Genomic DNA, 15,978 nt, shown 5'->3' with positions numbered 1-15,978 from the left:
GATTCGCTAACTAGGACAAAATAGGGTAAAATAATGCGTGGAGCTGTGAGGTGGCTTTTTTGCTGCTATGACTCTCCAACTTCTCTCTCCATTGCTAACCCAAGACAGTCATGGAGATCCTGTAAGCTCCTGTCCCCTGATATTACATTGTGCTGTACACAGATTACCAGGACTGATAACCATAGGAAAGGAGAGAAGAGAGCGAAGTCTCCACATCGAGCTCAGAAGTGAGGGGGAAGGGAAGGGCAGGCAGAGGGTGGAAGGAAAGTAATCCTGGATGAAGAACTGAAGTAGGGTTTCCTACTATTTGATGGCTTATGAAACATTCTGCAACCTATCCCCAGATATCCACAGTAAGGATCCTTGTTCTGGAGATGTGCATGCATTGCAGATTTCAACTTTTTAAGTCTTGTTTGTTGTTTTTTTTCTTAGGGCATTTTGAGAATTATTCTTCTGCATGTGTCATCCCAAAATACCCTGGAAGTTGGTCTTCAGAAGTTCAACAATACACTCAAAGGCCAAAATCCCTGTGAAATGTTTCCATATGTCTAGCTATTCCTGACACAATATGTGCCCTAGGGGCAAAAAGTCATGTTTTTATTTTTAAAAAAATTTATTTATATTTTTGGAGGTATGAGGGATTGAACTCAGGACTTCAGGCTTGCTAGGTAAGCACTCACCTACTTGAACCACCCCCCAGTCCTTTTGCTTTTAGTTTGTTTTCAAGTAGTGTCATGAGCTTTTTCTTGAGCCAGCCTTGGACCAAAATCCTATGTGGGCTTCCCGAGTAGTTGGGATCACAAGCATGCACCACCGTGCCTGACTTATTTTTGAGATGGGGTCTTGCTGACGTTTGCCTGGGCTGGCCTTGCACTTCTGTCCTCCTGTCCCCACCTCTCAAGTAGCTGGGATTGCAGGCGCATGTCATCACAACTGGTTATATATATATATATATTTTTTCTTTTTCTTTTATTATTCATATGTGCATATAATAAGGCTTGGTTCATTTCTCCCCCCTGCCCCCACCCCCTCCCTTACCACCCACTCCACCCCCTCCCTCTCCCCCCCACCCCCTCAATACCCAGCAGAAACTATTTTGCCCTTATCTCTAATTTTGTTGTAGAGAGAGTATAAGCAATAACAGGAAGGGACAAGGGTTTTTGCTGGTTGAGATAAGGATAGCTATACAGGGCATTGACTCACATTGATTTCCTGTGCGTGGGTGTTACCTTCTAGGTTAATTCTTTTTGATCTAACCTTTTCTCTAGTACCTGGTCCCCTTTTCCTATTGGCCTCAGTTGCATTTAAGGTATCTGCTTTAGTTTCTCTGCGTTAAGGGCAACAAATGCTAGCTAATTTTTTAGGTGTCTTACCTGTCCTCACCCCTCCCTTGTGTGCTCTTGCTTTTATCATGTGCTCATAGTCTAATCCCATTGTTGTGTTTGCCCTTGATCTGATGTCCACATATGAGGGAGAACATACGATTTTTGGTTTTTTGGGCCAGGCTAACCTCACTCAGAATGATGTTCTCCAATTCCATCCATTTACCAGAGAATGATAACATTTTGTTCTTCTTCATGGCTGCATAGAATTCCACTGTGTATAGATACCACATTTTCTTAATCCATTCATCAGTGGTGGGGCATCTTGGCTGTTTCCATAACTTGGCTATTGTGAATAGTGCCGCATTAAACATGGGTGTGCAGGTGCCTCTGGAGTAACCTGTGTCACAGTCTTTTGGGTATATCCCCAAGAGTGGTATTGCTGGATCAAATGGTAGATCAATGTTTAGCTTTTTAAGTAGCCTCCAATTTTTTTTTCCAGAGTGGTTGTACTAGTTTACATTCCCACCAACAGTGCAAGAGGGTTCCTTTTTCCCTGCATCCTCGCCAACACCTGTTGTTGGTGGTGTTGCTGATGTGGCTATTCTAACAGGGGTGAGGTGGAATCTTAGTGTGGTTTTAATTTGCATTTCCTTTATTGCTAGAGATGGTGAGCCTTTTTTCATGTGTTTTTTGGCCATTTGAATTTCTTCTTTTGAGAAAGTTCTGTTTAGTTCACTTGCCCATTTCTTTATTGGTTCATTAGTTTTGGGAGAATTTAGTTTTTTAAGTTCCCTATATATTCTGTTTATCAGTCCTTTGTCTGATGTATAGTTGGCAAATATTTTCTCCCACTCTGTGGGTGTTCTCTTCAGTTTAGAGGCCATTTCTTTCGATGAACAGAAGCTTTTCAGCTTTATGAGGTCCCATTTATCTATGCTATCTCTTAGTTGCTGTGCTGCTGGGGTTTCATTGAGAAAGTTCTTACCTATACCTACTAACTCCAGAGTATTTCCTACTCTTTCCTGTATCAACTTTAGAGTTTGGGGTCTGATATTAAGATCCTTGATCCATTTTGAGTTAATCTTGGTATAGGGTGATATACATGGATCTAGTTTCAGTTTTTTGCAGACTGCTAACCAGTTTTCCCAGCAGTTTTTGTTGAAGAGGCTGCTATTTCTCCATCATATATTTTTAGCTCCTTTGTCAAAGACAAGTTGGTTATAGTTGTGTGGCTTCATATCTGGGTCCTCTATTCTGTTCCACTGGTCTTCATGTCTGTTTTTGTGCCAGTACCATGCTGTTTTTATTGTTATTGCTTTGTAATATAGTTTGAAGTCAGGTATTGTGATACCTCCTGCATTGTTCTTTTGACTGAGTATTGCCTTGGCTATTCGTGGCCTCTTGTGTTTCCATATAAATTTAACAGTAGATTTTTCAATCTCTTTAGTGAATGTCATTGGAATTTTGATGGGAATTGCATTAAACATGTAGATTACTTTAGGGAGTATCGACATTTTTACTATGTTGATTCTACCAATCCATGAGCATGGGAGATCTCTCCACTTTCTATAGTCTTCCTCAATCTCTTTCTTCAGAAGTGTATAGTTTTCCTTGTAGAGGTCTTTCACATCTTTTGTTAGGTTTACACCTAACACCTGGTTATATTTTTAATTTTAAAAACAAAGCCCTGAAGCTTGCATTGAGAGCTGTGTTTTAGCAAGGACTTCAAGCCTGCTTGTTCAGAAGGTCTGGTCAGAAGGTCATAGGGCACAATTAGGAGGGAGTACAATGTTCTCTCTCCTCTACTCTGTGAGGTACTTTATTTGTTACCCATCTCTCCAAAGCCACTCAGCTTCAGATGAGGATTCAGTGCCACAGGGACTCTGATACCAGAGTGACAAATTGTATCCCAACCAGAGAACTAGGACCAAGCTACAGTCCTACTTTTCCAGATAGCCATCAGGTATCTCTCCTCTGGGATTCGGGTCAGTTTTTTGGTGACCATATGGAAAACACCCGCATGGATTCTCCCAGGTGGCTGCTGAGCTCCTCTGTTATGCTAATGGTTTGCTGTGCACACCAGAGAATGCTCTGGGTTCTTCAAAGGGAAGGGAGGAGGCTCACTCTTCTTCACTGCCTCTACTTCAATGCTGGCTCTTAGTATTGTGGCACCAAGTGACAGAGCCACCATAAGCGGACCAGAGTGTCGGCAAGGGCTTCTGTCTGCCCCAAAGTGGGAACAGCTGCCTAGGCTGGAGATGTAGCTGTTGCCATAGATGCCTCCGGACTAGGCATGGCTCCATTTCCTGAGCATCCCTGGAGGCTCAAGGTGGCAGAGCTGTGCCTGGTCCCAGTGGCAGGAGGTAGAGGCCCCACCTGGGGTTCACTTCTCATACATGGCTCCCCCAACCTCCTGTGCTTGGAGAGGCCGTGTTGTCAGCGTGTAGGGACACTGTGTCCAAACCTGGTGAGCCTTGCTGGTTTTCCCAAGTCTATGCAAGGAAAGCATGGATGGCTGTGAATGATGGTCCTCACCTCCAGCTGCACACCAGAATCCCTGTGAGGCTTTCTGCATGCTCAGCTGAGGGTGAGAGGGTGGACAGGACTGGAGGAGGCACCTAGGCAGTAGCAGTCTCTTGTGAGCTTCTGACACACAGCAGAGGCTAAGAACCACTGGTCTGGAGACACTGAGGACTGATTGTGGGCACTTTATATGCAACATGCATTAGTATTTCATCGCCATGTCACATGTGCTCTGCAGATGCTCAGAGCCTTGCATGTGCCTTACATGTGACAAATATTACCTTCCCTGATGGTGGTGATGTTGGCTGTGGGCAGAAGAAACAAGCACCCGCCTTGGTCTTCTTACAGTGAGACTTCCTAACTGTGGCTCTGGTTGGATCTTGGTTTTGCCTTTAAGTCCCATCGACATCTTAGCAGACATAGGGGCCCCTTGAAGTTGATGAAGCTGAGACTTCATTTCCCTGCCTGTGCCTTTTGGAGGCCAGTTCTTCACTTTATACTCAGATTGTACCTTCATTCAGATTGTGCCTGCTTAGCAAGTGTGAGTCCCTGAGTTCAAATACCAGGACCATCCAAAAAAAAAAAAAAAGAATGACAGAGACTAGAAAACACACTCTCTCTCTCTCTCTCTCTCTCTCTCCAACCCTTCCCCACTTCCATGTCTCTCACCATGTGACACTCCATAGCATCCAGGGATTCTGCCAGGAAGAAGACCATCACCAGATGTGGCCTCTTGAACCTCCAGAACTGTGAGCCAAAAACCTCCTTTTCTTTACAAAGTTACCCAAGCCATGCGACTGTGTAATTTACAACATAAAATAACACTGCTATACGTGCCGACTCAATCACAACATGGCTATCTCCTGATACACTGGGCAGGCCTGGGGCTTGGTCTGTGTGTCACTTGCCTCAGTGCCTCGCACATAAGTATGCAATGACACCATTTTCTTTTGGTTTTGGAAGTACTGGGCTTTGTGCTCAGGACTTCCGGCTTGTTAGGCAGGTGCTCTACTGCTTGAGCCATGCCTCCAGCCCTTTTTGCTCTGGTTATTTTGGGGGTAGGGTCTTGCTTTTAACTCAGGCTAGCCTTGACCACAATCCTCCTATTTTAAGTTCCCACTATAGCTGGGATGACAGGTGTTTGTTACCATACCCAGCTATTGTTTGAGAAGAGGTCTCGTCAAAAAAAAATTTTTTTTTTGGTCCAGCAATTTTGAACAGCAATCTTCCCTTGAACAGAAATCTTCCCTAGATCAGCTTCCTACACAGTTAGTATAACAGGGTAGAGCCACTAGTATCTGACTTACAATAACCATTTGTCAACAAATGAATGAATGAATGAAGGATGGCTCTGATAACTCAGTTGTCCTTCAATAACAGACATGAAAAATCCAACCTCTACCTCAAATGCCACAGAGAAGTAAGCTATTCCAAATAACAGCTCAGTTTGAGTTAGAGCCAATGCCCTGGAAAAAGGCACTGACCTTTTGACATTTTGTTCCCTGACCTAAAAAGTTCCACAACTTATTGTAGATTTTCTTATTCAGTGACTGATTATTCACACCTTTGGTTTCTTACTTTTCCTTGTCTTGAAGCCTGTTTTCCAGTCTTACGCTAATAGTGACGGTGTATTGAGCCCTTGCTGGGTGCCCTATCTTGAATTTTACATAAACCAAGTGCTATGTCATTAGCTTTTCAATCTTCATTAGAACTACAATTAGAGAAATAAAGAAAGCTTAAAAGTATTAATACATTGAACAGAGGAAGGCTGAGCACTTGTCAGCACGTCTTAAGCTTACAGGGAATGGAGATTTAACTCTGCTGTGGAGCAGTTATTCTCCTTGGCCTTGGTTTTCCCCCAGTGTGGGCAAGAGAGCTAACTATATTGCAACCACGACTTTGTTTAAGGTTCTAGGAGCATTCTTAGCTTTTGCAAGTAGACAAATCAGTCTGGCTAGTTGGAAAGATAGAAGATTTGGTATAAAAAGAAGGAGAAAGTGAATAGAGAACTTGAGAAGAAGCACAGAAAACTCAAAGGTCACTGGGAAAAAGCATTAGGAGAGTCAGGAAGAAAGACACAGCAAGGAAGAGGTATAGACCCAGTGACCTGGGAAAACAGGGTCCAGTTGACTTCTTACCCACATACGTGGTGCAGAGGGGCTCTTGAGATAGCCTCAAAACAGTACCCTCTCCTGCAAAGAGCCAAGTTCTGCTGAATTGTTCCCTGTAAATAATTCCTCCATGTGTGCTGAGGATCTATATTTAGAACTTAAGTGACTTACTGATGAACTGAGTGAAGGACTACTTTTTTCTATCACTTTAAACATGAAATTGGCTAAGGACAGATGTCATTAACTGGATAGTGTAAGATAAGCTCAATATGGAGAGTGGCTTTCAAGCCTTGTCTTGGATAACACAGCTTGGAAGGCAATCTGGAATGACATAATGGACCAAAATTGCCTTCTCTTTCCTAAAGCAAAGGAGGTTTTGATAAGACTTTAATATGTATTTCAGTGTTGAGCGGTATACCATCCATCTGTCACTCTCTTCTAGAGATTCTGAATGACAGCACGTGCCTCAAAGATATTTTTCATTATAAACTCCCAATTTGTTCTGGTCTGAAAAATGTGCGTGAATGAAAACAGAAAATTCAAACACGGTGTTCAAACACTGCATTTTGTGTTTCCCTGGACCTTGCAGACCCTTCTTAGCTTCCCTTCTTCTCTGGTGAATGACCTGATTTTTTGGTCACTTCTATCACATAAATCTCCCACATTTTTAGGACCTCTTTATTTTTCACCTCTTGTGGACCTAGGACCTCTTACTTTAGATCTCCTACTTCCCATTGCCCTGTCCCAAAAACTTGAGAGAACCCAGGTTGGCCTCAAGATTCAAGAGAGGGGTTCATTTCTCCAGAGCATACACTCCCCCAGAAAATAAGGAACATGACAGCCCCACATGGCTCTTTTGTCTATCTGCTCTGGGAGATCCAAGCCAGGCAGATAGACAGCTTAGGTTTCCATAAAAACACAAAGAGAAAATTACCTGGGGAGCTCACAGAGGATGACTGTGGAGAAATTTTGTATACACTGTGTTTAGCAGGGGATTGGTAAACCCTTAGGCTGCAGGTGTTCACGTCTTAACTCACATCAACCTCTTCCTCTCTTGAAATGAGAGTGGTTAAGCCCACAGAGGAGATTGCTTACCTTCCTCGGCTTCACTTTATCATGATAGTCATACTGGAAGATTCCCTTGTAGCTCAGGCCCAGCCACCATGGTATCCCCTGCTTGTCCTAGAACATCAAAAGGAGCAATGGTAAACATGGAGCTGGGGAAGACAAACACAGACCCAGAGATTTCCTGGCTCAGCTGATTGGACTGGATGGAGCCCATCTGCACACTTTTTACCTTGACAGATGTGCCCATCATAGAAGGATGCTCAGTTATCTTAACAGGGTGACCTGGACTGACTTCTGGGCTGAGGAATTTAGCTCTGCTTTTACCAAGCAGCACAACCCCAGCACCTTTCAGTGCCTCTGTTCTGTTGGTTCTTTTTTTTTTGGAGGTACTGGGGTTTGAACTCAGGGCTTCACACTTGCTAGGCAGGTGCTTTAGTAACGTGAGTCACAATTCCAGCCCTTTTGTGCTCTGGTTATTGAGATAGGGTCTTACTTTTTGCCCAGGGTGGCCTAGACTGCAATCCTCCTATTCATGCTTCCTGCAGTAGCTAGGATGAAATGCATATACCACTGCACCCAGCTATTGGCTGAGATGAGGTGCCATAAACTTTTTGCCTGGGCTGATTCCCTCCCTCTATTTATGCCCCCCAAGTAGCTAGAATCACAGGTTAGAGCCACCGTTTCCTGGCTTTTGTTCTGCTTTATGTGTCTAAGCCTTCCAGGTTGGGACTGCATCATACAGAAAAACTCCAGAGATACTGAACATCCTAAAAAAAAAGGAACACCTTTCTGAACAAAGAAAGTTTCATTGACTATCAGAACTAGAGGAGACCCCAGAGACCAGAGAAGGGGACTCCTCCCTTTTTAAAGACAAAGAAATCAAAGCAGAGAATTAACCTTGCTTTAATCTAAGTTAAATCCTCCTCAGCCAGAGCAAGTCAGTGGCAGCACAGGCTGGCATCTGATATACTGCTCACTCATGAGGACAGCTGGGTACCAGGCAAGATTTTAGATTCACGCTGTTGGACAAGGTAGTAAATAGAAGCCGAAACATTCTCAGGACTGAATTAGAAACACCAAGTTTATGCATTTCACAAGACCTCATGCCACCTGAGAATAAGGTGTAATTCTATATTCAAATAGAATGATTCTGAGTTGTTAATAAGAGCTTCCAAATACTAGGATTTTATGGTGGGCAAACCAAGGAGCATTTCCCCAAGATTTTCACTAATTGCCAGGTCTCTGAATAACCTAAAATGCCTCCATCACCGGTGTCTTGATAACACAAAATTAGGATGGGAGTTTTCAAATATTTATGGGGCAGGGGTTATTTCAAGGTAATCACAAAGATAAAAAGCTAAAGAAATAAATTCTGGAAAATTACTTAAAATTTTAGAGGTATATGATTTCTTTAAAAAAAATGTTTTTTTGCTTTGTTTTTTTTGGTGCTAGGGATGGAACCCAGGGTCTCAGGTAAACTAAGCATGTGCTCTACTGCCAAAAAAAAGTTAAAGGTGGAATAAAATCCTTATCCTCACCCTGTCTGTGGGAAGTACCTGGCACTTCACTGGTTTCAGAGAATAGAAAAGAAGGGAACCTGATACCACTGTGACATTAGATTGACCAGATAAATGTTATCATTACTCAGTAAAGGTATGGGGGGGTCCCTGAGATTACAAGGCCATCAAACAGTGAGCTTGGTACAAATGGGTTGCACTTGTATGAACTTGGCTGTTCTTTTCCCAATAAATAGTACAGCAATTTCAAAACCAAACATCCATAGTCCTTGGGCACTTTGAAAAGTATAAGCTCTATTTCTGGTCTCCAACATTCTGAAAAAAAGGCCATTGTAAAGGTTTTGTGGGAAGGCAAAAAGCACATATATCAGAGGCAGTCTTTTTGTGAAGCTGTAGGGCTGACAAAGGAAAGGACCACAGGCTGAAGCCATGTAAAGACTGGGTGAAAGCCTCCTGTATGTCAAATTGTCTTCCAATACCCAGAAGTCTTCTATGGGGGTACTTGGGGAGGTAAATTTCTTAATCTTTTTTAGTGATAAGAGATAGAACCGAGTTAAAACTTACACATCTCTATGGACTATTTCCACAACTGAGAGAAACCCTAATGGATTGATTTCTATGAAATGCCTCTTGTCATCATGTCAGGAACTCTTGTTGGATCCATGTGCTCCTTTATGGATGGGAATAAGATAGCAATGGGCTCCACAACTCTTACCCATCAGTGTGATTGAGCCTCTTTTGAGGAACACTTGAATTTCCTCTTGGGGTCCTGACTGACCACATTCCAGGACACAGCATTATCTAGAGGTAGTCTCTTCGAAAGACTCACTGTCCTCATATGGGACACAAGAGGGTCCTGGAGGCCAGGTCACCCTGCTCATGACACTATAGCTTAAGCTCAAGAAAGGCAGGGTTGGGTGTGATGGTCATATGAGTTCTGTGAATGAGGGTGAGGAAGGATTAAGAATTCCCATTGGTGGGAAGAACTTTGGTAGGGTAACAGGAAGAATTTAGCCCATCCAGCAAGAATTTGTCCCATCCAGGCAAGCTGTTGGATGGGCTAGAGTCCCCACAGGTGTCTCACAGCTCTGGGCTCCACAACAGTAGTTTTAACCCTTGTTCCCATTATGGAAATAACTCGATTGGATTCCCCACACATTTCCTCAGCACATGTTTACTGAGCATCCACTAGGTGCCAAGTGCCATACAGGGTTCTGGGACTATATATCAGAATATAGACATAATCTTTGCCATCAAAAAATCTGAAGTTTAGCACTGGACAATTCAATTTAGGCAATTCAGTGCCAATGGCATACAAAGTGTGGTGCAGGCTGCCATGGATGACACAAAATGAATGAAACAAAGTACATATTTTAGTCTAAAAAATCAGGAAAATATTTGGAAGGAAATGGGGAAAGACATGAAATGTTGCCTGGTAGAAGGGTCTTGAGTCCAGAAATGTTTTCTGCTCTTTTGATTGGATGTTGAGTGATGGCTTACTTAAACTTTTCACATAAGGGTAAATGAAGTTAGGACAAGGAATTGATGGGGGGATATCTTTATGTATTACTTAAAAGGAGAGATCCTAGTCTGGCACATACTGAATAAAATTAAAGAGAATTTAATATGACATCAATGACACATTCATTGGCTTTGCCACTACAATATTTAAAAACACATGTCCTGTCTTCTTTATATTTATTTATTTAATTTATTTTGGCAGTTTTGGAGTTTGAACTTAGGGCCTCACACTTGCTAGGCAGGTGTTCTACCACTTGAGCCATGCCTCCAGCCCTTTTTGCTTTAGTTACTTTTTTAGATAGGGTCTTGTATTTTTGCCCAGGCTGGCCTCAGACCTTAATCCTCCTACCTATGCTTCCTGTGTAGCTAGATCTGTACCACGTGTACCACCATACCTGGCTTAAATGGGGTCTTGCTAATTTTTTGCCCAGGCTGACCTTGAACCTTGATCTTCCTTTATCACTGCCTCCTGAATAGCTGGGATTATAGTTGTGAGTCAGGACACCCAGTCCCATATTCTGTCTTCTTCCATGGTCATGTACTGAATTCGTGAGCCTACAATCCCAGGTCTCCTCTTAAAAAAGTTGACAGCTTGGCATCTGACTTCTAAGAGAACCATTAGATGCTGCTGAAAGTTTCTGTCTCCTCCAGTCCTTTGTGTTTGATGGAATCTTCCCACCGACTCCATCTCCCAGGATTCCTCTGAGAGTGAAGGGAAGAAGGGATTTATGCTACTATTTCACAAACGAGAAATGAGTTTTGGAGAGTAACTGTATCAAGTGTGAGTGCCCTAGGGATAAAACTCAGTTGCTCAATTTCCCTCCCCAAGCATTCTTCCTGACCAAGTCATCCTCACCACTCTGACTTCTCACCCCCTAGACTTTCAGTTTAAAAACAAAAATAAAACATGAGAAGTTTTGCTCATTTTTAAAAATTTTTTTAAGCACAGGTATGCAACCTTCACCAAATGAGGTCACTTACCTTCACTGCATAGTAATGAACCCCGTAGGTTGGGAGAGACTCCACGATGCTCATGTAGCTGGGAAGACAACACACAGACACACACACAATGCACACAAGGGTGGTTATTCAGTGGAACCTGCACCATATACATGCTTTGTTTTGGTGTGTGTGATACAATTCTGGGAGTGATTACTTGAAAAATTCAATTGAAATATGCCCTCCCCCATAGGTTTTTCCAAGCAGAAGCGAGCAACCTTGACATGTGACCTATTAACACACTTCTCCTGAAGGCTGGGAAGGCTACTTACTTCACGATTGCTTGACCTCTTGTCTGGCCATTCAGTTTCTTGTAGTGCTCAATTACTCTGTCTTCACTGGAATCAGAAGAAAAGGATTTTGTTATTAGAGACCAAGTATCTTACTGAGCTTGACCAACCTTGGGAACCATCAACTCCAGGAAAAATGATTTGTCCTGAAGTGACATTTCCAAACTCAGCTCAAGTGAAATCCCTCAGGCTATAGATTTCTTAGGGGTAGGGGTGGCTGGGCTAGCTTTCCTCTTGGAGGACCTGAATTCTCTGCAGGATTTGTGTTCTCTTTATCTTGGACTTCTACTCAGTGAGATAAGAATAGTGTCCAGAAGAAGAGGAAGAAGCAGTCAACAGACATCACAGGATGACATCCAGGGAATTTAACCTTCTTACTCTTGTCTCCCGAACCCAGTCCACATAGGCCCTAAAGGGCAGAGGAGGTTGGCTTTACCCAGTGTTCATGGCCCAACTGTTTAGAATGAATAGTCAGGAATTTAGTGCTTCTAAGGAGGATGGAAAGTTCTGGAATTTGGGCCTGGTTAACAGAAGCTGCAGGGAAACACTGGGGGAAACAACAAACCAGCTACCAGAATACGATGACAATTCCTTTATCTTTGAAATCTTAGTTCTAAAACAACAAGAGATTGGCAGGCTCCTTGGTGACAATGACCAGCCAAACTTTGCTTTGATAGGGCAGCCTGGAACAGCCTTCTTGGAGAAGTGACTCTCCTGCCCAGTGAGGTGGGAACAATGGCTGCTCCCAACCTAGGGAATCATGGGAGAGCAGTTTTAGGCAGAAGGTCTCATATCCTACCTGATGAGGAGTCAGGTGCAAAGTCTCCATGATCTAGCCACATGCCTTGACCTTGATTCTCACTCTCTGCCTTACCCTGCCTCAACCATAGGCAAAGGGACCCCTTCTATCACCTGAGGGGTGCGTGCTATGGATGTATCCTCAAGATCTCATTAATCCTTCTTTATTATCTATAATTAAGTTATAATCACCTTTCCCTATTTTCCTTTTCAGCTGGGCCATCTTTGGGGGTAACTCATTCTGTACATTCTTGACCCAGTCCTTGGTAGTAATTTACTTATCTTTCAATTATTACCTTAATCTTGAATTAATATTTAATTTCAGTGTTCTGAAATCTGATGCACTGAGAGTCAGAGATCCTCACAAGGAAGTGACCTGATAGGTTCCTAGAATGGGGACCCGCTAGCTATAAGGGGAAGGGTATTTCTCTACCTGGAAAGTTATTTCCATGGGGACTGGGGACCTGCTGTTCAGAAAGAGACAGACACAGCCATGTTTCCCCTAGGGTCCCATGCTGGGTGAAAGTTCTACTTCATGTGTGATGGGCGTCCTCTCCAGGGATAGACCCCAGCCTCACTACATCTTCCCGGTTGTGTCAGGAGCTTCTCCAGTTGCTCTTCCGGCTTCCACCCCACCCACCTATTAAGCCCACAGCTGTCTTGGCACCTTTCCTACCATGTGATCTGGGACTTAGTGAGGTCATCTCCTAGATCCAAGGTCCAGCAACTCAGTATAGATACGAGTCTATTTCTTTTCTAGCTCTGAAAAGAGAGGGTCCCTGGGGGAAAGTGGGGCAATGAAAGTTGGTACCGTGTTAAAGCTGTGAATGTGAGCAAGGCTTGGGAAAAATCAGTGAAATGAAGTCCAAAGACCGTCAGGCAGCTGTTCCTCTGCTTACCAGCTAAATGGCCTGACCACAGGGTCTCACGGTGCCCGACAGCTGCACCCTGTGTCTCCCCTGTCTGAGACCATCTGGAAGCCACAGTGGTGACCTCTTCCTGCCTCTGCTTTCCTGGCTCCTCTCTGCCCATTTAAACACTGTGCGCATCAGGTGTGATGGTGCACATCTTTAATCCCAGCACTGGAGAAGCTCAGGCAGAAGGATCTCGAGTTCAAGACCAACCTGTTACATAGGGAGACCCTGTCTCAAAAAACACCATGGGTCAATCATGTGATAACCACATGATACCAGCCGGGGCCCATCCTGCCCCCTGTCTGTCCCCAAGCTCCTTTGGAACCTACAGAGGGCTGGGCGTTCTGAGCTCTGCAGACGAGATCCCCAGCTCTCTAGATCTGTGGTAAGGACTCAGTAGAATAACCAGGAGCCAGAGTCAACTGTCTGAACCCCAAAGTGCTGCCTGCCCAGTGTTACACCGATGACCAAGGCTGAATGTGTCCTGGACACAGGCTAGGCGTGTTGTGAAGTTTAGTCAACTCTCTGCAGACAAAGGGGTGCAGGACACATACTGGTGGGGTAGGAGAGGAAAGCGGGACGGTGACATGGGTCCTGGGCTTGGAGTTGCTGCCAGCCTGCAGTGGGCATGAGTTTGGTCAAGGATGACCTGCTTGCATACACTGTAGAGGTGAAAGGGCAAGGGCCATAAGGGAGAATCCAGGCTTAGAGCCCTGACCCCACCTTGTTCTGGGGCCCTGGGCACATCACTCTAGCCTGCATCAGACACCTCCTCCATGGAGAAGTCATGTAACACGAGAAGCCCATGCTTGTTAAACGCTTGGGGAAAATTAGCAGAAAGGATGACTGCACAATGACTCAGCACTGCTCTGCACATTGTACTGCTTTCCAGTGACATGGTGTGACTTACTTCCTCTCTTAATTGCAGTCTGAAGTAGGTTAGTGCGGTTAACCCCATTTTACAGACGGAGAAGTTGAGGCAGCAAAGAATAATGACAGCTACCTAGACAGTTATAACCTTGAAATTCAGAGACTGGCTTGCACTCTGAAACCCACTGCTTTGCTCACCAGCCTGCCAGATCTGCTCTGGACTATGCAGATGGGTTACTTCAGCCCCAAGGCTGTCCACTGAATCTGTGAATGCCAGGGGGGTGGGAGAGCCTGGGAGAACTGTGGATATACAACCTCAGTTCAGGAATGAGCAGAGCCACCTGAGTCTGTGTGGCATGGAGAAGACATGATCTCCTTCACCCTAAGGGGTCATGGTCAATCTTGCTGGTGAGTGGTAATGCTGAGTTCGAGAGGAAAAAACTTAGACAAGCCTTGTCTCTGCTTCCATACTGTATCTATATGAAGCATGGATGGCATTTACCCTTTATGTCTTTGCTTTTTAAAAATTCATATAAATAGACTGAAGTATTAAAGCCACCGACAAGCAACTGACCGAAATGGGATGAGCTGAAGAGGCCTGGCGGGCTTTGTTTTTTAGCACCTCAGGAAAGGTCCATGCTACTGATTTATTCACAGCTGTGTTGTGCAACTAAGGGTATCTGGCTTTAAGGTCCTGCCACCTCTCAGTGCCTTTAGACAGTGGCCTTGATGCTTGTGGGTCTGAATGAGGCCAAGGGGAAGTACTGGCCTGGTTACCAACACAAGCAATGTACTGACAAGACAGCAGAGGTATAGATGCAGGTGAAGACCTTCATGTTGACAAAAGACAGGAAGCATGGGCCTGAAGGAAGGTCTTCCTGTGTTAATAATAATTTGTGAGCACAGAGCAGCTGGTGGAGACAATGAAAGAAAGATCTAGAATCAGAGAGAGAAGAGGAGTTTATAGCTTTGAAAGGGGCTTCAGAAATGTGTTTAGCAATATTTGGAAACAAATGAACAAACTGATGATGGAGATGATGGAGGGCAATTCTGACCCCAGACAACACAACAGTACAGCTTTCTCCCCTTCTTGCATCCCTATCTCCTTCCCACTGCTTTCCTAGAAGTGACCTGCTGGGAGGGTGCAGGAGATAAGGCTCAGGGAGCACAAGGAGTTTGGAGGAGAGCCAGAAGTTTTCCCAAACAGACGCCCAAATGCCATGTTTTGGTGTTCATATGCACAGACCACAGGAACTGAAGTTTGCAAGCAGATTGTGAAAACTCCCTGCAGATTAAACAGACTTTGCTGTTTGGGTACAGATTATAGGAAGCTGTGATTCTAATGTTTGCTGAAAAATGGATGGAAGCAGTGATCATGTTAAGTGAAATAACCCAGTCGCACAAAGATAAATGTCCCACGTTCTCTCTCATATGTTGAGTCTAGGAGAAACAAAACAAAACAAAGCACCCAAGTACATGAAAGTAAAAGGGGGAATATTAGGGAGGTGGAAGGAGAAGGGAAAAGGAACGAATAATAGTAATATAGGGAGTGAGGATGATCACAGAACATTACATGCATGTATGGAATTACGATGAAACTCGTTGCTATGTATAATTTAATTTAAGTCAAGAAAAAAGAAAGAAAGCTGTTACTTATGATATCCATGCACCAGAGGAAGGGTGACAGCAGATGGTTCAGAGAGACGAAGCCACGGACTGCAGCACCCCCGTGGAAGCTCGCAGCCCAGCTCCCGGTGTCTCTCAGGGAGAAATGTTTCCATGTCAGATTTAATCTTGCCAATAAAATCTACATCAAAGACATGCCTATCCTATCTGAAGGAATCACTAGCGCCACCCAAATGACTGAGCAACTGGTTTACTGCCTAGAAGTGTCCAGACAAGATGGAATGCAAGTGATCCAAATATTTCAGAAAGCACATCAGAAGTACTTAGTGAGTCATATGGTGTGGTTTTTTGAACCAACTTATGCTGTGTGTGTGTGTGTGTGTGTGTGTGTGTGTGTGTGTGTGTGTGGTTTTTTG

The 15,978-nt window shown here is 44.0% G+C and overlaps 1 protein-coding gene across 12 annotated transcripts in view; it reads right to left on the bottom strand.

The window, feature by feature from the left end:
* Frmd4a (FERM domain containing 4A) overlaps positions 1-15,978 on the bottom strand; it is a 601,438-nt gene that overhangs the window by 74,730 nt on the left and 510,730 nt on the right. For all 12 annotated transcript variants that reach the window (XM_074056623.1, XM_074056622.1, XM_074056621.1 and 9 more), the window contains 3 exons: positions 11,337-11,402; positions 11,047-11,104; positions 7,055-7,141 (listed from right to left, as the gene is read on the bottom strand). In XM_074056623.1, the coding sequence (XP_073912724.1) occupies positions 7,055-7,141; positions 11,047-11,104; positions 11,337-11,402 (211 nt within the window). The remainder of the gene's footprint in view (positions 1-7,054; positions 7,142-11,046; positions 11,105-11,336; positions 11,403-15,978) is intronic.

Source organism: Castor canadensis, chromosome 15 (genome assembly GCF_047511655.1).
Source record: "Castor canadensis chromosome 15, mCasCan1.hap1v2, whole genome shotgun sequence".
Classification (NCBI taxonomy): domain Eukaryota; kingdom Metazoa; phylum Chordata; class Mammalia; order Rodentia; family Castoridae; genus Castor; species Castor canadensis.
The sequence above is the reverse complement of the archived record's forward strand: the minus strand, read 5'-3'. Positions and strand labels throughout refer to the sequence as shown.